This window comes from Hypanus sabinus, assembly GCF_030144855.1.
Source record: "Hypanus sabinus isolate sHypSab1 chromosome X1 unlocalized genomic scaffold, sHypSab1.hap1 SUPER_X1_unloc_1, whole genome shotgun sequence".
Taxonomy (NCBI): domain Eukaryota; kingdom Metazoa; phylum Chordata; class Chondrichthyes; order Myliobatiformes; family Dasyatidae; genus Hypanus; species Hypanus sabinus.
In genome coordinates, this window is record NW_026778957.1 from 543,480 (window position 1) to 564,398 (window position 20,919).

At 65.4% G+C, this 20,919-nt stretch overlaps 1 protein-coding gene across 1 annotated transcript in view; it reads left to right on the forward strand.

The window, feature by feature from the left end:
- Window positions 1–6,009: 6,009 nt before the first annotated feature.
- LOC132385572 (uncharacterized) overlaps window positions 6,010–20,919 on the forward strand; it is a gene marked incomplete at its 5' end in the record, with an annotated part of 15,859 nt that continues 949 nt past the window's right edge. Inside the window, 4 exons of the mRNA XM_059957737.1 lie at window positions 6,010–6,072; window positions 10,570–10,674; window positions 11,376–11,435; window positions 14,924–14,971. Of these exons, the coding sequence (XP_059813720.1) occupies window positions 6,010–6,072; window positions 10,570–10,674; window positions 11,376–11,435; window positions 14,924–14,971 (276 nt within the window). The remainder of the gene's footprint in view (window positions 6,073–10,569; window positions 10,675–11,375; window positions 11,436–14,923; window positions 14,972–20,919) is intronic.

The following is a 20,919-nucleotide window of genomic DNA, read 5'->3' on the forward strand; positions in this document are numbered from 1 at the left end:
CGGGCACGCCCCCGGCCCGTGACGTCAGCGCGTCGCCGGGAATCACCCTCCGCGTCAGGACGCCGGCGGGAGGGAGGGAGAGAGGGAGAGCAAACCGCCGGCGCGTGACGTCACCCACCGGCCCCGCCCCCCCACCCGAGACCCGGCCCGAGCGAAGGTGGACGGCCTCATGTCCGGCCTCGACATGTTAGCCCAACCCCCCCTCCCCAAAACTCCCCTACTCCTCCCGCATATAAATATAACACAGCCTCCGGCTGATGGTAAAAGATTCCTGACCCCAGTCGGTATAAATAAACCCCACCCCCTCCCATCACAACCCCAGGGGGTCCTCAGGCAATTCCGGCCCGGCGCATGCGCATCGCCTTGGCGCCGGCCGCCGTTCCGGCAACGCGCGTGCGCCGTGGCTGCTTGGGGGCTCACTCCCGCCGCATTCCCACCGAGCGCATGCGCTATTGCTCGTTGTCTCCGCCACTCCAGGCTCGCAGCAAACCCCGGCCAGGCGCATGCGCATTAAATTATGTCGGGTTCTCCCGGCCAACACGCATGCGCTTTGGCTTACGTCTTCCTCTCCCACCAAAATCCCAGACACGAGCATGCGCGCTCGGCATCCCGCTAAATCCCAGACACGAGCATGCGCGCTCGGCATCCCGCTCTTTCTCCCCAATCCGGCTCAGTCAGGCGCGTGCTCCTTGTTTCCCGCCCGGCCGGCCGGCCGCAATCCCGGCTCGGCGCATGCGCCTTGACTCTACGCCGTTGGCAAACCCCACCCCACCTGCACCCCCCCCCCACCCCCCAACGCCGCGACGCGCAGGCGCGGCCCCGCGAGCCGGTCGGTTGGCGGGCGAGGCGCGCGCGCGGGGCGGCCTGCTGGCCCGGGGGCTTCGCCGAGCGATGGCGAGGAGCGCGGCGGGAGGGCAGCCCCTCGGGGTGGCCGGGCTGGCCGTCCTTCTGTGCGTCGTGCCCGGTGGGTGAGGCATCGGCCCCGTTACCTGTCACCCCCACCGTTACCTGTCACCCCCCACCCCACCCCTTTACCCGTCACCCTCACCCCTCCCCGTTACCTGTCACCCCTCACCCCTCCCCGTTACCTGTCACCCCTCACCCCTCCCCGTTACCTGTCACTCCTCACCCCTCCCCGTTACCTGTCACCCCCCACCGTTACCTGTCACCCCTCACCCCTCCCCATTACCTGTCACCCCTAACCCCTCCCCGTTACCTGTCACCCCCACCACCCCTCCCGTTACCCGTCACCCCCACCCCTCCCATTACCTGTCACCCCTCACCCCTCCCCGTTACCTGTCACCCCTCACCCCTCCCCGTTACCTGTCACCCCACCCCTCCCCGTTACCTGTCACCCTCACCCCTCCCCGTTACCTGTCACCCCTCACCCCTCCCTGTTACCTGTCACCCCTCACTCCTCCCCGTTACCCGTCACCCCCCACCCCTCCCCGTTACCTGTCACCCCTCACCCCTCCCCGTTACCTGTCACCCTCACCCCTCCCCGTTACCTGTCACCCCCCACCCCTCCCCATTACCTGTCACCCCACCCTCCCCGTTACCTGTCACCCCCACCCATCCCCGTTACCTGTCACCCTCACCCATCCCCGTTACCTGTCACCCTCACCCTCCCCGTTACCTGTCACCCCTCCCCGTTACCTGTCACCCCTCACTCCTCCCCGTTACCTGTCACCCCTCACCCCTCCCTGTTACCTGTCACCCCCCCACCCCTCCCCATTACCTGTCACCCCACCCTCCCCGTTACTGTCACCCCCACCCATCCCCGTTACCTGTCACCCTCACCCATCCCCGTTACCTGTCACCCTCACCCCTCCCCGTTACCTGTCACCCCTCCCCGTTACCTGTCACCCCTCACCCCTCCCCGTTACCTGTCACCCCTCACTCCTCCCCGTTACCTGTCACCCCCTCACTCCTCCCCGTTACCTGTCACCCCCACCCCTCCCATTACCTGTCACCCCTCACTCCTCCCCGTTACCTGTCACCCCCACCCCTCCCCGTTACCTGTCACCCCTCACTCCTCCCCCGTTACCTGTCACCCCTCACTCCTCCCCGTTACCTGTCACCCTCACCCCTCCCCGTTACCTGTCACCCTCACTCCTCCCCGTTACCTGTCACCCCTCCCCGTTACCTGTCACCCCTCACTCCTCCCCGTTACCTGTCACCCCTCCCCGTTACCTGTCACCCCACCCCTCCCCGTTACCTGTCACCCCTCCCCGTTACCTGTCACCCCTCACTCCTCCCCGTTACCTGTCACCCCTCACCCCTCCCCGTTACCTGTCACCCCTCACTCCTCCCCGTTACCTGTCACCCCTCACCCCTCCCCGTTACCTGTCACCCCACCCCTCCCCGTTACCTGTCACCCCTCCCCCGTTACCTGTCACCCCTCACCCCTCAACGTTACCCGTCACCCCTCACTCCTCCCCGTTACCTGTCACCACCACCCCTCCCCGTTACCTGTCACCCTCACCCCTCCCCGTTACCTGTCACCCCTCCCCGTTACCTGTCACCCCCACTCCTCCCCGTTACCTGTCACCCCCACTCCTCCCCGTTACCTGTCACCCCTCACCCCTCCCCGTTACCTGTCACCCCTCACCCCTCCCCGTTACCTGTCACCCCCCACCCCTCCCCGTTACCTGTCACCCCTCACCCCTCCCCGTTACCTGTCACCCCTCACCCCTCCCCGTTACCTGTCACCCCTCACCCCTCCCCGTTACCTGTCACCCCCCACCACTCCCCGTTACCTGTCACACCTCACCCCTCCCCGTTACCTGTCACCCCCCACCCCTCCCCGTTACCTGTCACCCCTCACCCCTCCCCGTTACCTGTCACCCCTCACCCCTCCCCGTTTACCTGTCACCCTCCCCGTTACCTGTCACCCCTCACCCCTCCCCGTTACCTGTCACCCCTCACCCCTCCCCGTTACCTGTCACCCCTCCCCGTTACCTGTCACCCCTCACTCCTCCCCGTTACCTGTCACCCCTCACTCCTCCCCGTTACCTGTCACCCTCCCCGTTACCTGTCACCCCTCACCCCGTTACCTGTCACCCTCACCCCTCCCCGTTACCTGTCACCCTCACCCCTCCCCGTTACCTGTCACCCCTCACTCCTCCCCATTACCTGTCACCCCTCACCCCTCCCCGTTACCTGTCACCCCTCACCCCTCCCCGTTACCTGTCACCCCTCCCCGTTACCTGTCACCCCTCACCCCCTCCCCGTTACCTGTCACCCCTCACCCCTCCCCGTTACCTGTCACCCCTCACCCCTCCCCGTTACCTGTCACCCCTCACTCCTCCCGTTACCTGTCACCCCTCACCCTCCCCGTTACCTGTCACCCCTCCCCGTTACCTGTCACCCCTCACCCTCCCCGTTACCTGTCACCCCTCACCCCTCCCCGTTACCTGTCACCCCTCACCCCTCCCCGTTACCTGTCACCCCTCCCCGTTACCTGTCACCCCTCCCCGTTACCTGTCACCCCTCACCCCTCCCCGTTACCTGTCACCCCTCACCCCTCCCCGTTACCTGTCCACCCCTCCCCGTTACCTGTCACCCCTCACTCCTCCCCGTTACCTGTCACCCCTCACCCCTCCCCGTTACCTGTCACCCCTCCCCGTTACCTGTCACCCCTCACCCCGTTACCTGTCACCCCTCACCCCTCCCCGTTACCTGTCACCCCTCCCCGTTACCTGTCACCCCTCACTCCTCCCCATTACCTGTCACCCCTCACCCCTCCCCGTTACCTGTCACCCCTCACCCCTCCCCGTTACCCATCACCCTCACCCCTCCCCGTTACCTGTCACCCCCCACTCCTCCCCGTTCCCCCTCACCCCTCCCCGTTACCCATCACCCTCACCCCTCCCCGTTACCTGTCACCCCTCACCCCTCCCCGTTACCTGTCACCCCTCACCCCTCCCCGTTCCCCCTCACCCCTCCCCGTTACCCATCACCCTCACCCCTCCCCATTACCTGTCACCCCTCACTCCTCCCCATTACCTGTCACCCCCACTCCTCCCGTTCCCCCTCACCCCTCCCCGTTACCCATCACCCTCACCCCTCCCCGTTACCTGTCACCCCTCACTCCTCCCCATTACCTGTCACCCCTCACCCCTCCCGTTACCTGTCACCCCTCACCCTCCCCGTTACCCATCACCCTCACCCCTCCCCGTTACCTGTCACCCCCACTCCTCCCCGTTACCTGTCATCCCTCACTCCTCCCCGTTACCTGTCACCCCTCACCCCTCCCCGTTACCTGTCACCCCTCCCCGTTACCTGTCACCCCTCACCCCTCCCCGTTACCTGTCACCCCTCACCCCTCCCCGTTACCTGTCACCCCTCCCCGTTACCTGTCACCCCTCACTCCTCCCCATTACCTGTCACCCCTCACCCTCCCCGTTACCTGTCACCCCTCACCCCTCCCCGTTACCCATCACCCTCACCCCTCCCCGTTACCTGTCACCCCCACTCCTCCCCGTTCCCCCTCACCCCTCCCCGTTACCCATCACCCTCACCCCTCCCCGTTACCTGTCACCCTCACCCCTCCCCGTTACCTGTCACCCCCTCACTCCTCCCCGTTACCTGTCACCCCTCCCCGTTACCTGTCACCCCCACCCCTCCCCGTTACCTGTCACCCCTCCCCGTTACCTGTCACCCCCACCCCTCCCCGTTACCTGTCACCCCTCACCCCTCCCCGTTACCTGTCACCCCTCACCCCCACCGTTACCTGTCACCCCTCACCCTCCCCGTTACCTGTCACCCCTCACCCCTCCCCGTTACCTGTCACCCCTCACCCCTCCCCGTTACCTGTCCACCCCTCACCCCTCCCATTACCTGTCACCCCTCACCCCTCCCCGTTACCTGTCACCCCTCACCCCTCCCATTACCTGTCACCCCTCACCCCTCCCCGTTACCTGTCACCCCCCACCCCTCCCCGTTACCTGTCACCCCTCACCCCTCCCATTACCTGTCACCCCTCACCCCTCCCCGTTACCTGTCACCCCTCACCCCTCCCCGTTACCTGTCACCCCCACCCCTCCCCGTTACCTGTCACCCCTCACTCCTCCCCGTTACCTGTCACCCCTCACCCCTCCCCGTTACCTGTCACCCTCACCCCTCCCCGTTACCTGTCACCCCTCACCCCACCGTTACCTGTCACCCCTCACTCCTCCCCGTTACCTGTCACCCCCCACCCCCCCACCGTTACCTGTCACCCCTCACTCCTCCCCGTTACCTGTCACCCCTCACCCCTCCCCGTTACCTGTCACCCCTCACCCCCACCGTTACCCGTCACCCCTCACCCCACCCCTTTACCCGTCACCCTCACCCCTCCCCGTTACCTGTCACCCCCACCCCTCCCCGTTACCTGTCACCCCCACCCCTCCCCGTTACCTGTCACCCTCACCCCTCCCCGTTACCTGTCACCCCAACCCCTCCCCGTTACCTGTCACCCCTCACCCCTCCCCGTTACCTGTCACCCCTCACTCCTCCCCGTTACCTGTCACCCCTCACCCCGCCCCGTTACCCGTCACCCCTCACCACTCCCCGTTACCCATCACCCCCACCGTTACCTGTCACCCCCACCCCTCCCCGTTACCTGTCACCCTCACTCCTCCCGTTACCTGTCACCCCTCACCCCTCCCCGTTACCTGTCACCCCCACCCCTCCCCGTTACCTGTCACCCCCCACCCCTCCCCGTTACCTGTCACCCTCACTCCTCCCCGTTACCTGTCACCCCTCACCCCTCCCCGTTACCTGTCACCCCCCACCCCTCCCCGTTACCTGTCACCCTCACCCCTCCCCGTTACCTGTCACCCCCACCCCTCCCCGTTACCTGTCACCCCCACCCCTCCCCGTTACCTGTCACCCCAAACCCCTCCCGTTACCTGTCACCCCTCCCATTACCTGTCACCCCTCACCCCTCCCCGTTACCTGTCACCCCTCCCATTACCTGTCACCCCTCACCCCTCCCCGTTACCTGTCACCCCTCACCCCTCCCCATTACCTGTCACCCCTCACTCCTCCCCGTCACCTGTCACCCCTCACTCCTCCCCGTTACCTGTCACCTCCACCCCTCCCATTACCTGTCACCCCTCACCCCTCCCCCGTTACCTGTCACCCCCACCCCTCCCCGTTACCTGTCACCCCTCACTCCTCCCCGTTACCTGTCACCCCTCACTCCTCCCCGTTACCTGTCACCCTCACCCCTCCCCGTTACCTGTCACCCCTCACTCCTCCCCGTTACCTGTCACCCCCACTCCTCCCCGTTACCTGTCACCCTCACCCCTCCCCGTTACCTGTCACCCCTCACCCCTCCCCATTACCTGTCACCCCCACTCCTCCCCGTTACCTGTCACCCTCACCCCTCCCCGTTACCTGTCACCCTCACCCCTCCCCGTTACCTGTCACCCCTCACCCCTCCCCGTTACCTGTCACCCCCACTCCTCCGTTACCTGTCACCCCCACTCCTCCCGTTACCTGTCACCCTCACCCCTCCCCGTTACCTGTCACCCTCACCCCTCCCCGTTACCTGTCACCCTCACCCCTCCCCGTTACCTGTCACCCCCTCACCCCTCCCCGTTACCTGTCACCCCCACTCCTCCCCGTTACCTGTCACCCTCACCCTCCCCGTTACCTGTCACCCTCACCCCTCCCCGTTACCTGTCACCCCTCACCCCTCCCCGTTACCTGTCACCCTCACCCCTCCCAGTTACCTGTCACCCAACCCCTCCCCGTTACCTGTCACCCTCACCCTCCCCGTTACCTGTCACCTTCACTCCTCCCCGTTACCTGTCACCTCACCCATCCCCGTTACCTGTCACCCCTCACCCTCCCCGTTACCTGTCACCCTCACCCATCCCCATTACCTGTCACCCCTCACTCCTCCCCGTTACCTGTCACCCTCACTCCTCCCCGTTACCTGTCACCCCTCACTCCTCCCCGTTACCTGTCACCCCCACCCCTCCCCGTTACCTGTCACCCCTCACCCCTCCCCGTTACCTGTCACCCTCACTCCTCCCCGTTACCTGTCACCCCTCACCCCTCCCCGTTACCCGTCACCCCCTCACCCCTCCCCGTTACCTGTCACCCCTCAACCCTCCCCGTTACCTGTCACCCTCACCCCTCCCCATTACCCGTCACCCCCCACCCCTCCCCGTTACCGTCACCCCTCACTCCTCCCCATTACCTGTCACCCCTCACCCCTCCCCGTTACCTGTCACCCCTCACCCCTCCCCGTTACCCGTCACCCCCTCACTCCTCCCCGTTACCCGTCACCCCTCACCCCTCCCCGTTACCTGTCACCCCTCACTCCTCCCCGTTACCTGTCACCCCTCACCCCTCCCCGTTACCCGTCACCCCTCACTCCTCCCGTTACCTGTCACCCTCACTCCTCCCCGTTACCTGTCACCCCTCACCCCTCCCCGTTACCAGTCACCCCTCACTCCTCCCCGTTACCTGTCACCCCTCACCCCTCCCCGTTACCAGTCACCCCTCACTCCTCCCCGTTACCTGTCACCCCCTCACCCCTCCCCGTTACCAGTCACCCCTCACTCCTCCCCATTACCTGTCACCCCTCACCCCTCCCCGTTACCAGTCACCCCTCACTCCTCCCCGTTACCTGTCACCCCCCCACCTCTCCCCGTTACCTGTCACCCCCACCCCTCCCCGTTACCTGTCACCCCTCACCCCTCCCCGTTACCTGTCACCCCCACCCATCCCCGTTACCTGTCACCCCTCACTCCTCCCCGTTACCTGTCACCCCTCACCCATCCCCATTACCTGTCACCCCTCACCCCTCCCCGTTACCTGTCACCCCTCACCCCTCCCCGTTACCTGTCACCCCTCACCCCTCCCCGTTACCTGTCACCCCCACCGTTACCTGTCACCCCCACCCCTCCCCATTACCTGTCACCCCTCACCCCTCCCCGTTACCTGTCACCCCTCACCCCTCCCCGTTACCTGTCACCCCTCACCCCTCCCCGTTACCTGTCACCCCTCCCCATTACCTGTCACCCCTCACCCCTCCCCATTACCTGTCACCCCTCACCCCTCCCGTTACCCATCACCCCCACTCCTCCCCGTTACCTGTCACCCCCTCACTCCTCCCCATTACCTGTCACCCCCACCCCTCCCCGTTACCTGTCACCCCCCACCCCTCCCCGTTACCTGTCACCCCTCACCCCTCCCCGTTACCTGTCACCCCTCACCCCTCCCCGTTACCTGTCACACCTCACTCCTCCCCGTTACCTGTCACCCCCACCGTTACCTGTCACCCCTCACCCCTCCCCGTTACTTGTCACCCCCACCGCTCCCCGTTACCTGTCACCCCTCACTCCTCCCCATTACCTGTCACCCCTCACCCCTCCCCGTTACCTGTCACCCCTCACTCCTCCCCGTTACCTGTCACCCCTCACCCCTCCCCATTACCCGTCACCCCTCACCCTCCCCGTTACCTGTCACCCCTCACCCCCACCGTTACCTGTCACCCCTCACCCCTCCCCGTTACCTGTCACCCCACCCCTCCCCGTTACCTGTCACCCCTCACCCCTCCCGTTACCTGTCACCCCCACCGTTACCTGTCACCCCCACCCCTCCCCGTTACCCGTCACCCCTCACCGCTCCCCATTACCTGTCACCCCTCACCCCTCCCCGTTACCTGTCACCCCTCACCCCTCCCCGACCTGTCACCCCCTCACCCCTCCCCGTTACCTGTCACCCCTCACCCCACCCCGTTACCTGTCACCCCTCACCCCTCCCCGTTACCTGTCACCCCTCACCCCTCCCCGTTACCTGTCACCCCCACCCCTCCCCGTTACCTGTCACCCCTCACCCCACCCCGTTACCTGTCACCCCCACCCATCCCCGTTACCTGTCACCCCTCACTCCTCCCCGTTACCTGTCACCCCTCACCCCTCCCCGTTACCTGTCACCCCCCACCCCTCCCCGTTACCTGTCACCCCTCACTCCTCCCCGTTACCTGTCACCCCCACCCCTCCCCGTTACCTGTCACCCCTCACCCCTCCCCATTACCCGTCACCCCTCACTCCTCCCCGTTACCTGTCACCCCTCACCCCTCCCCGTTACCTGTCACCCCTCACCCCTCCCATTACCTGTCACCCCTCACCCCTCCCCGTTACCTGTCACCCCTCACCCCTCCCCGTTACCTGTCACCCCTCACTCCTTCCAGTTACCTGTCACCCCTCACCCCTCCCCGTTACCTGTCACCCTCACCCCTCCCCGTTACCTGTCACCCCAACCCCTCCCCGTTACCTGTCACCCCCACCCCACCCTCGTTACCTGTCACCCCTCACTCCTTCCAGTTACCTGTCACCCCTCACCCCTCCCCGTTACCTGTCACCCACACCCCTCCCCGTTACCTGTCACCCCCTCACCCCTCCCCGTTACCTGTCACCCCCCACCCCTCCCCGTTACCCGTCACCCCCACTCATCCCCGTTACCTGTCACCCCCACCCCACCCCGTTACCTGTCACCCCCACCCCTCTCCGTTACCTGTCACCCCTCACTCCTCCCCATTACCCGTCACCCCCACTCATCCCCGTTACCTGTCACCCCCACCCCTCCCATTACCTGTCACCCCTCACCCCTCCCCGTTACCTGTCACCCCCACCCCTCCCCATTACCTGTCACCCCTCACCCCTCCCCATTACCTGTCACCCCTCACCCCTCCCGTTACCTGTCACCCCTCACCCCTCCCCATTACCTGTCACCCCCACTCCTCCCCGTTACCTGTCACCCCTCACCCCTCCCCGTTACCCGTCACCCCCACTCATCCCCGTTACCTGTCACCCCCACCCCACCCCGTTACCTGTCACCCCTCACCCCTCCCCGTTTCCTGTCACCCCCACCGTTACCTGTCACCCCCACCCCTCCCCATTACCTGTCACCCCTCACCCCTCCCCGTTACCTGTCACCCCTCACCCCTCCCCGTTACCTGTCACCCCTCACCCCTCCCCATTACCTGTCACCCCTCACCCCTCCCCGTTACCTGTCACCCCCCCCCCACCGTTACCTGTCACCCCTCCCCGTTACCTGTCACCCCTCACTCCTCCCCGTTACCCGTCACCCCCACCCCTCCCCGTTACCTGTCACCCTCACTCCTCCCCGTTACCCGTCACCCCAACCCCTCCCCGTTACCTGTCACCCTCACTCCTCCCCGTTACCTGTCACCCCTCACCCCTCCCGTTACCTGTCACCCCCACCCCTCCCCGTTACCTGTCACCCCCCACCCCTCCCCGTTACCTGTCACCCTCACTCCTCCCCGTTACCTGTCACCCCTCACCCCTCCCCGTTACCTGTCACCCCCCACCCCTCCCCGTTACCTGTCACCCTCACCCCTCCCCGTTACCTGTCACCCCCACCCCTCCCCGTTACCTGTCACCCCCACCCCTCCCCGTTACCTGTCACCCCAAACCCCTCCCCGTTACCTGTCACCCCTCCCATTACCTGTCACCCCTCACCCCTCCCCGTTACCTGTCACCCCTCCCATTACCTGTCACCCCTCACCCCTCCCCGTTACCTGTCACCCCTCACCCCTCCCCGTTACCTGTCACCCCTCACTCCTCCCCGTCACCTGTCACCCCTCACTCCTCCCCGTTACCTGTCACCTCCACCCCTCCCATTACCTGTCACCCCTCACCCCTCCCCGTTACCTGTCACCCCCACCCCTCCCCGTTACCTGTCACCCCTCACTCCTCCCCGTTACCTGTCACCCCTCACTCCTCCCCGTTACCTGTCACCCTCACCCCTCCCCGTTACCTGTCACCCCTCACTCCTCCCCGTTACCTGTCACCCCCACTCCTCCCCGTTACCTGTCACCCCCACTCCTCCCCGTTACCTGTCACCCTCACCCCTCCCCGTTACCTGTCACCCCTCACCCCTCCCCATTACCTGTCACCCCCACTCCTCCCCGTTACCTGTCACCCTCACCCCTCCCCGTTACCTGTCACCCTCACCCCTCCCCGTTACCTGTCACCCCTCACCCCTCCCCATTACCTGTCACCCCCACTCCTCCCCGTTACCTGTCACCCCCACTCCTCCCCGTTACCTGTCACCCTCACCCCTCCCCGTTACCTGTCACCCTCACCCCTCCCCGTTACCTGTCACCCTCACCCCTCCCCGTTACCTGTCACCCCTCACCCCTCCCCGTTACCTGTCACCCCCACTCCTCCCCGTTACCTGTCACCCTCACCCCTCCCCATTACCTGTCACCCTCACCCCTCCCCGTTACCTGTCACCCCTCACCCCTCCCCATTACCTGTCACCCTCACCCCTCCCCGTTACCTGTCACCCCAACCCCTCCCCGTTACCTGTCACCCTCACCCCTCCCCGTTACCTGTCACCTTCACTCCTCCCCGTTACCTGTCACCTCACCCATCCCCGTTACCTGTCACCCCTCACCCCTCCCCGTTACCTGTCACCCCTCACCCATCCCCATTACCTGTCACCCCTCACTCCTCCCCGTTACCTGTCACCCTCACTCCTCCCCGTTACCTGTCACCCCTCACTCCTCCCCGTTACCTGTCACCCCTCACTCCTCCCCGTTACCTGTCACCCCCACCCCTCCCCGTTACCTGTCACCCCTCACCCCTCCCCGTTACCTGTCACCCTCACTCCTCCCCGTTACCTGTCACCCCTCACCCCTCCCCGTTACCCGTCACCCCCTCACCCCTCCCCGTTACCTGTCACCCCTCACCCCTCCCCGTTACCTGTCACCCCTCACCCCTCCCCGTTACCCGTCACCCCTCACTCCTCCCCGTTACCTGTCACCCTCACTCCTCCCCGTTACCTGTCACCCCTCACCCCTCCCCGTTACCAGTCACCCCTCACTCCTCCCCGTTACCTGTCACCCCTCACCCCTCCCCATTACCTGTCACCCCTCACCCCTCCCCGTTACCAGTCACCCCTCACTCCTCCCCGTTACCTGTCACCCCCCCACCTCTCCCCGTTACCTGTCACCCCCACCCCTCCCCGTTACCTGTCACCCCTCACCCCTCCCCGTTACCTGTCACCCCCACCCATCCCCGTTACCTGTCACCCCTCACTCCTCCCCGTTACCTGTCACCCCTCACCCATCCCCATTACCTGTCACCCCTCACCCCTCCCCGTTACCTGTCACCCCTCACCCCTCCCCGTTACCTGTCACCCCTCACCCCTCCCCGTTACCTGTCACCCCCACCGTTACCTGTCACCCCCACCCCTTCCCATTACCTGTCACCCCTCACCCCTCCCCGTTACCTGTCACCCCTCACCCCTCCCCGTTACCTGTCACCCCTCACCCCTCCCCGTTACCTGTCACCCCTCCCCATTACCTGTCACCCCTCACCCCTCCCCATTACCTGTCACCCCTCACCCCTCCCCGTTACCTGTCACCCCTCACCCCTCCCCATTACCTGTCACCCCCACCCCTCCCCGTTACCTGTCACCCCCCACCCCTCCCCGTTACCTGTCACCCCTCACCCCTCCCCGTTACCTGTCACCCCTCACCCCTCCCCGTTACCTGTCACACCTCACTCCTCCCCGTTACCTGTCACCCCCACCGTTACCTGTCACCCCTCACCCCTCCCCGTTACTTGTCACCCCCACCCCTCCCCGTTACCTGTCACCCCTCATCCCTCCCCGTTACCTGTCACCCCCACCGTTACCTGTCACCCCCACCCCTCCCCGTTACCCGTCACCCCTCACCGCTCCCCATTACCTGTCACCCCTCACCCCTCCCCGTTACCTGTCACCCCTCACCCCTCCCCGTTACCTGTCACCCCCACCCCACCCCGTTACCTGTCACCCCTCACCCCTCCCCGTTACCTGTCACCCCTCACCCCACCCCGTTACCTGTCACCCCTCACCCCTCCCCGTTACCTGTCACCCCTCACCCCTCCCCGTTACCTGTCACCCCCCACCCCTCCCCGTTACCTGTCACCCCTCACCCCACCCCGTTACCTGTCACCCCCACCCATCCCCGTTACCTGTCACCCCTCACTCCTCCCCGTTACCTGTCACCCCTCACCCCTCCCCGTTACCTGTCACCCCCCACCCCTCCCCGTTACCTGTCACCCCTCACTCCTCCCCGTTACCTGTCACCCCCACCCCTCCCCGTTACCTGTCACCCCTCACCCCTCCCCATTACCCGTCACCCCTCACTCCTCCCCGTTACCTGTCACCCCTCACCCCTCCCCGTTACCTGTCACCCCTCACCCCTCCCATTACCTGTCACCCCTCACCCCTCCCCGTTACCTGTCACCCCTCACCCCTCCCCGTTACCTGTCACCCCTCACTCCTTCCAGTTACCTGTCACCCCTCACCCCTCCCCGTTACCTGTCACCCTCACCCCTCCCCGTTACCTGTCACCCCAACCCCTCCCCGTTACCTGTCACCCCCACCCCACCCCGTTACCTGTCACCCCTCACTCCTTCCAGTTACCTGTCACCCCTCACCCCTCCCCGTTACCTGTCACCCACACCCCTCCCCGTTACCTGTCACCCCCTCACCCCTCCCCGTTACCTGTCACCCCCCACCCCTCCCCGTTACCCGTCACCCCCACTCATCCCCGTTACCTGTCACCCCCACCCCACCCCGTTACCTGTCACCCCCACCCCTCTCCGTTACCTGTCACCCCTCACTCCTCCCCGTTACCCATCACCCCCACTCATCCCCGTTACCTGTCACCCCCACCCCTCCCATTACCTGTCACCCCTCACCCCTCCCCGTTACCTGTCACCCCCACCCCTCCCCATTACCTGTCACCCCTCACCCCTCCCCATTACCTGTCACCCCTCACCCCTCCCGTTACCTGTCACCCCTCACCCCTCCCCATTACCTGTCACCCCCACTCCTCCCCGTTACCTGTCACCCCTCACCCCTCCCCGTTACCCGTCACCCCCACTCATCCCCGTTACCTGTCACCCCCACCCCACCCCGTTACCTGTCACCCCTCACCCCTCCCCGTTACCTGTCACCCCCACCGTTACCTGTCACCCCCACCCCTCCCCATTACCTGTCACCCCTCACCCCTCCCCGTTACCTGTCACCCCTCACCCCTCCCCGTTACCTGTCACCCCTCACCCCTCCCCATTACCTGTCACCCCTCACCCCTCCCCGTTACCTGTCACCCCCCCCCCACCGTTACCTGTCACCCCTCCCCGTTACCTGTCACCCCTCACTCCTCCCCGTTACCCGTCACCCCCACCCCTCCCCGTTACCTGTCACCCTCACCCCTCCCCGTTACCTGTCACCCCCCCACCGTTACCTGTCACCCCTCACCCCTCCCCGTTACCTGTCATCCCCCCACCGTTACCTGTCACCCCTCACCCCTCCCCGTTACCTGTCACCCCTCACCCCTCCCCGTTACCTGTCACCCCTCACCCCTCCCCGTTACCTGTCACCCCTCACCCCTCCCCGTTACCTGTCACCCCTCACCCCTCCCCGTTACCTGTCACCCCTCACTCCTCCCCGTTACCTGTCACCCCTCACCACTCCCCGTTACCTGTCACCCCTCACTCCTCCCCGTTACCTGTCACCCCTCACCCCTCCCCGTTACCTGTCACCCCTCACCCCTCCCCGTTACCTGTCACCCCTCACCCCTCCCGTTACCTGTCACCCCTCACCCCTCCCCGTTACCTGTCACCCCCACCCCTCCCCATTACCTGTCACCCCCACCGTTACCTGTCACCCCCACCCCTCCATTACCTGTCACCCCTCACCCCTCCCCGTTACCCGTCACCCCCACTCATCCCCGTTACCTGTCACCCCCACCCCTCCCCGTTACCTGTCACCCCCACCCCTCCCCATTACCTGTCACCCCTCACCCCTCCCCGTTACCTGTCACCCCCACCCCTCCCCGTTACCTGTCACCCCTCACCCCTCCCCGTTACCTGTCACCCCTCACTCCTCCCCGTTACCTGTCACCCCCACCCCTCCCATTACCTGTCACCCCTCACCCCTCCCCGTTACCTGTCACCCCCACCCCTCCCCGTTACCCGTCACCCCCACCCATCCCCGTTACCCGTCACCCTCACCCCTCCCCGTTACCTGTCACCCCTCACCCCTCCCCGTTACCTGTCACCCCTCATCCCTCCCCGTTACCTGTCACCCCTCACCCCTCCCCATTACCTGTCACCCCTCACCCCTCCCCGTTACCTGTCACCCCTCACCCCTCCCCGTTACCTGTCACCCCTCCCCGTTACCTGTCACCCCTCACTCCTCCCCGTTACCTGTCACCCCTCACCCCTCCCCGTTACCTGTCACCCCTCACCCCTCCCCGTTACCTGTCACCCCTCACTCCTCCCCGTTACCTGTCACCCCTCACCCCTCCCCGTTACATGTCACCCCTCACTCCTCCCCGTTACCTGTCACCCCCCACCCCTCCCTGTTACCTGTCACCCCTCACCCCTCCCCGTTACCTGTCACCCCTCACCCCTCCCCGTTACCTGTCACCCCCTCACCCGTTACCTGTCACCCCTCACTCCTCCCCGTTACCTGTCACCCCTCAACCCTCCCCGTTACCTGTCACCCCTCACCCCTCCCATTACCTGTCACCCCCACCCCTCCCCGTTACCTGTCACCCCCACCCCTCCCCGTTACCTGTCACCCTCACTCCTCCCCGTTACCTGTCACCCCTCACCCCTCCCCGTTACCTGTCACCCCCTCACCCCTCCCGTTACCTGTCACCCCTCACCCCTCCCCGTTACCTGTCACCCTCACTCCTCCCCGTTACCTGTCACCCCTCACTCCTCCCATTACCTGTCACCCCCAGCCCTCCCCGTTACCTGTCACCCCCATCCCTCCCCGTTACCTGTCACCCCCCACCCCTCCCTGTTACCTGTCACCCCCCACCCCTCCCTGTTACCTGTCACCCCCCACCCCTCCCTGTTACCTGTCACCCCTCACCCCTCCCGTTACCCGTCACCCCTCCCCGTTACCCGTCATTCCTCCCCGTTACGTGTCACCCCCCACCCCTCCCCATTACCTGTCAGCCTCACCCCTCCCCGTTACCCGTCACCCCTCATCCCTCCCCGTTACCTGTCACCCTCACCCCTCCCTGTTACCTGTCACCCCTCACCCCTCCCCATTACCTGTCACCCCTCACCCCTCCCCGTTACCTGTCACCCCTCACTCCTCCCCGTTACCTGTCACCCCTCACTCCTCCCCGTTACCCGTCACCCCTCACCCCTCCCCATTACCTGTCACCCCCACTCCTCCCCGTTACCGGTCACCCCTCACTCCTCCCCGTTACCTGTCACCCCCCACCCCTCCCCGTTACCTGTCACCCCCACCGCTCCCCGTTCCCTGTCACCCCTCACCCCTCCCCGTTACCCGTCACCCCTCACTCCTCCCCGTTACCTGTCACCCCTCACCCCTCCCCGTTACCTGTCACCCCTCACTCCTCCCCGTTACCTGTCACCCCTCACTCCTCCCCGTTACCTGTCACCCCTCACCCCTCCCCATTACCTGTCACCCCCACTCCTCCCCGTTACCTGTCACCCCTCACCCCTCCCATTACCTGTCACCCTCACCCCTCCCCGTTACCTGTCACCCCCACCCCTCCCCGTTACCTGTCACCCTCACCCCTCCCCGTTACCTGTCACCCCCACCCCTCCCCGTTACCTGTCACTCCTCCCCGTTACCTGTCACCCCTCACCCCTCCCCGTTACCTGTCACCCCCCAACTCCTCACCGTTACCTGTCACCCTCACCCCTTCCCGTTACCCGTCACTCCTCCCCGTTACCTGTCACCCCTCACCCCTCCCCGTTACCTGTCACCCCTCACCCCTCCCCGTTACCTGTCACCCCTCACCCCTCCCCGTTACCTGTCACCCCCCAACTCCTCACCGTTACCTGTCACCCCTCACCCCTCCCTGTTACCTGTCACCCCTCACTCCTCCCCGTTACCTGTCACCCCTCACCCCTCCCATTACCTGTCACCCTCACCCCTCCCCGTTACCTGTCACCCCTCACCCCTCCCATTACCTGTCACCCTCACCCCTCCCCGTTACCTGTCACCCCTCACCCCTCCCCATTACCTGTCACCCCCCCACCCCTCCCCGTTACCTGTCACCCCCCACCCCTCCCCGTTACCTGTCACCCCCCACCCCTCCCCGTTACCTGTCACCCCTCACTCCTCCCCGTTACCTGTCACCCCCCACCCCTCCCCGTTACCTGTCACCCCACACCCCTCCCCGTTACCTGTCACCCCCACCCCTCCCCGTTACCTGTCACCCCTCACCCCTCCCGTTACCTGTCACCCCTCCCCGTTACCTGTCACCCTCACCCCTCCCCGTTACCTGTCACCCCCACCCCTCCCCGTTACCTGTCACCCCTCACCCCTCCCAGTTACCTGTCACCCCCCAACTCCTCACCGTTACCTGTCACCCCTCACCCCTCCCCGTTACTTGTCACCCCTCACCCCTCCCATTACCTGTCACCCTCACCCCTCCCCGTTACCTGTCACCCCTCACCCCTCCCATTACCTGTCACCCCTCACCCCTCCCGTTACCTGTCACCCCTCCCCGTTACCTGTCACCCCAAACCCCTCCCCGTTACCTGTCACCCTCACCCCTCCCCGTTACCTGTCACCCTCACCCCTCCCCGTTACCTGTCACCCCCACCCCTCCCCGTTACCTGTCACCCTCACCCCTCCCCGTTACCTGTCACCCCCACCCCTCCCCGTTACCTGTCACCCCTCACCCCTCCCCGTTACCTGTCACCCCCAACTCCTCACCGTTACCTGTCACCCCTCACCCCTCCCCGTTACCTGTCACCCCTCACCCCTCCCATTACCTGTCACCCTCACCCCTCCCCGTTACCTGTCACCCCTCACCACTCCCATTACCTGTCACCCCTCACCCCTCCCGTTACCTGTCACCCCTCCCCGTTACCTGTCACCCCAAACCCCTCCCCGTTACCTGTCACCCTCACCCCTCCCCGTTACCTGTCACCCCTCACTCCTCCCCGTTACCTGTCACCCCCACCCCTCCCCGTTACCTGTCACCCCTCACCCCTCCCCGTTACCTGTCACCCCTCACTCCTCCCCGTTACCTGTCACCCCTCACCCCTCCCCGTTACCTGTCACCCCCACCCCTCCCCGTTACCTGTCACCCCAAACCCCTCCCCGTTACCTGTCACCCCTCCCATTACGTCACCCCTCACCCCTCCCCGTTACCTGTCACCCCTCCCATTACCTGTCACCCCCCACCCCATCCCGTTACCTGTCACCCCTCCCATTACCTGTCACCCCTCACCCCTCCCCGTTACCTGTCACCCCTCCCATTAACTGTCACCCCAAACCCCTCCCCGTTACCTGTCACCCCTCCCATTACCTGTCACCCCCCCACCCCTCCCCGTTACCTGTCACCCCTCCCATTACCTGTCACCCCTCACCCCTCCCCGTTACCTGTCACCCATCCCATTAACTGTCACCCCAAACCCCTCCCCGTTACCTGTCACCCCTCCCATTACCTGTCACCCCCCACCCCTCCCCGTTACCTGTCACCCCTCCCATTACCTGTCACCCCTCACCCCTCCCCGTTACCTGTCACCCCCCACCCCTCACCGTTACCTGTCACCCTCACTCCTCCCCGTTACCTGTCACCCCTCACCCCTCCCATTACCTGTCACCCTCACCCCTCCCCGTTACCTGTCACCCCTCACCCCTCCCATTACCTGTCACCCCTCACCCCTCCCCGTTACCTGTCACCCCTCACTCCTCCCCGTTACCTGTCACCCCCACCCCTCCCCGTTACCTGTCACCCCTCACCCCTCCCCGTTACCTGTCACCCCTCACTCCTCCCCGTTACCTGTCACCCCTCACCCCTCCCCGTTACCTGTCACCCCCACCCCTCCCCGTTACCTGTCACCCCAAACCCCTCCCCGTTACCTGTCACCCCTCCCATTACCTGTCACCCCTCACCCCTCCCCGTTACCTGTCACCCCTCCCATTACCTGTCACCCCCCACCCCTCCCCGTTACCTGTCACCCCTCCCATTACCTGTCACCCCAAACCCCTCCCCGTTACCTGTCACCCCTCCCATTACCTGTCACCCCCCACCCCTCCCCGTTACCTGTCACCCCTCCCATTACCTGTCACCCCTCACCCCTCCCCGTTACCTGTCACCCCTCCCCGTTACCTGTCACCCCCCACCCCTCCCCGTTACCTGTCACCCTCACTCCTCCCCGTTACCTGTCACCCCTCACCCCTCCCCGTTACCTGTCACCCCTCACTCCTCCCCGTTACCTGTCACCCTCACTCCTCCCCGTTACCTGTCACCCCTCACCCCTCCCCGTTACCTGTCACCCCTCACCCCTCCCCGTTACCTGTCACCCCCTCACCCCTCCCCGTTACCTGTCACCCCTCACCCCTCCCCGTTACCTGTCACCCCTCACCCCTCCCGGTTACCTGTCACCCCTCACTCCTCCCCGTTACCTGTCACCCTCACTCCTCCCCGTTACCTGTCACCCCTCACTCCTCCCCGTTACCTGTCACCCTCACTCCTCCCCGTTACCTGTCACCCCTCACCCCACCCCGTTACCTGTCACCCCTCACTCCTTCCAGTTACCTGTCACCCTCACTCCTCCCCGTGACCTGTCACCCCTCACTCCTCCCCGTTACCTGTCACCCCTCACCCGTCCCCGTTACCTGTCACCCCCACCCCTCCCCGTTACCTGTCACCCCTCACCCCTCCCCGTAACCTGTCACCCCTCACCCCTCCCCGTTACCTGTCACCCTCACTCCTCCCCGTTACCTGTCACCCCTCACTCCTCCCCGTTACCTGTCACCCTCACTCCTCCCCGTTACCTGTCACCCCTCACCCCTCCCCGTTACCTGTCACCCCCACCCCTCCCCGTTACCTGTCACCCCAAACCCCTCCCCGTTACCTGTCACCCCTCCCATTACCTGTCACCCCTCACCCCTCCCCGTTACCTGTCACCCCTCCCATTACCTGTCACCCCCCACCCCTCCCCGTTACCTGTCACCCCTCCCATTACCTGTCACCCCTCACCCCTCCCCGTTACCTGTCACCCCTCCCATTACCTGTCACCCCAAACCCCTCCCCGTTACCTGTCACCCCTCCCATTACCTGTCACCCCCCACCCCTCCCCGTTACCTGTCACCCCTCCCATTACCTGTCACCCCTCACCCCTCCCCGTTACCTGTCACCCCTCCCATTACCTGTCACCCCAAACCCCTCCCCGTTACCTGTCACCCCTCCCATTACCTGTCACCCCCCACCCCTCCCCGTTACCTGTCACCCCTCCCATTACCTGTCACCCCTCACCCCTCCCCGTTACCTGTCACCCCTCCCCGTTACCTGTCACCCCCCACCCCTCCCCGTTACCTGTCACCCTCACTCCTCCCCGTTACCTGTCACCCCTCACCCCTCCCCGTTACCTGTCACCCCTCACTCCTCCCCGTTACCTGTCACCCTCACTCCTCCCCGTTACCTGTCACCCCTCACCCCTCCCCGTTACCTGTCACCCCTCACTCCTCCCCGTTACCTGTCACCCTCACTCCTCCCCGTTACCTGTCACCCCTCACTCCTCCCCGTTACCTGTCACCCCTCACTCCTCCCCGTTACCTGTCACCCTCACTCCTCCCCGTTACCTGTCACCCCTCACCCCTCCCCGTTACCTGTCACCCCTCACTCCTTCCCGTTACCTGTCACCCTCACTCCTCCCCGTGACCTGTCACCCCTCACTCCTCCCCGTTACCTGTCACCCCTCACCCCTCCCCGTTACCTGTCACCCCCACCACTCCCCGTTACCTGTCACCCCTCACCCCTCCCCGTAACCTGTCACCCCTCAACCCTCCCCATTACCTGTCACCCTCACTCCTCCCCGATACCTGTCACCCCTCACTCCTCCCCGTTACCTGTCACCCTCACCCCTCCCCGTTACCTGT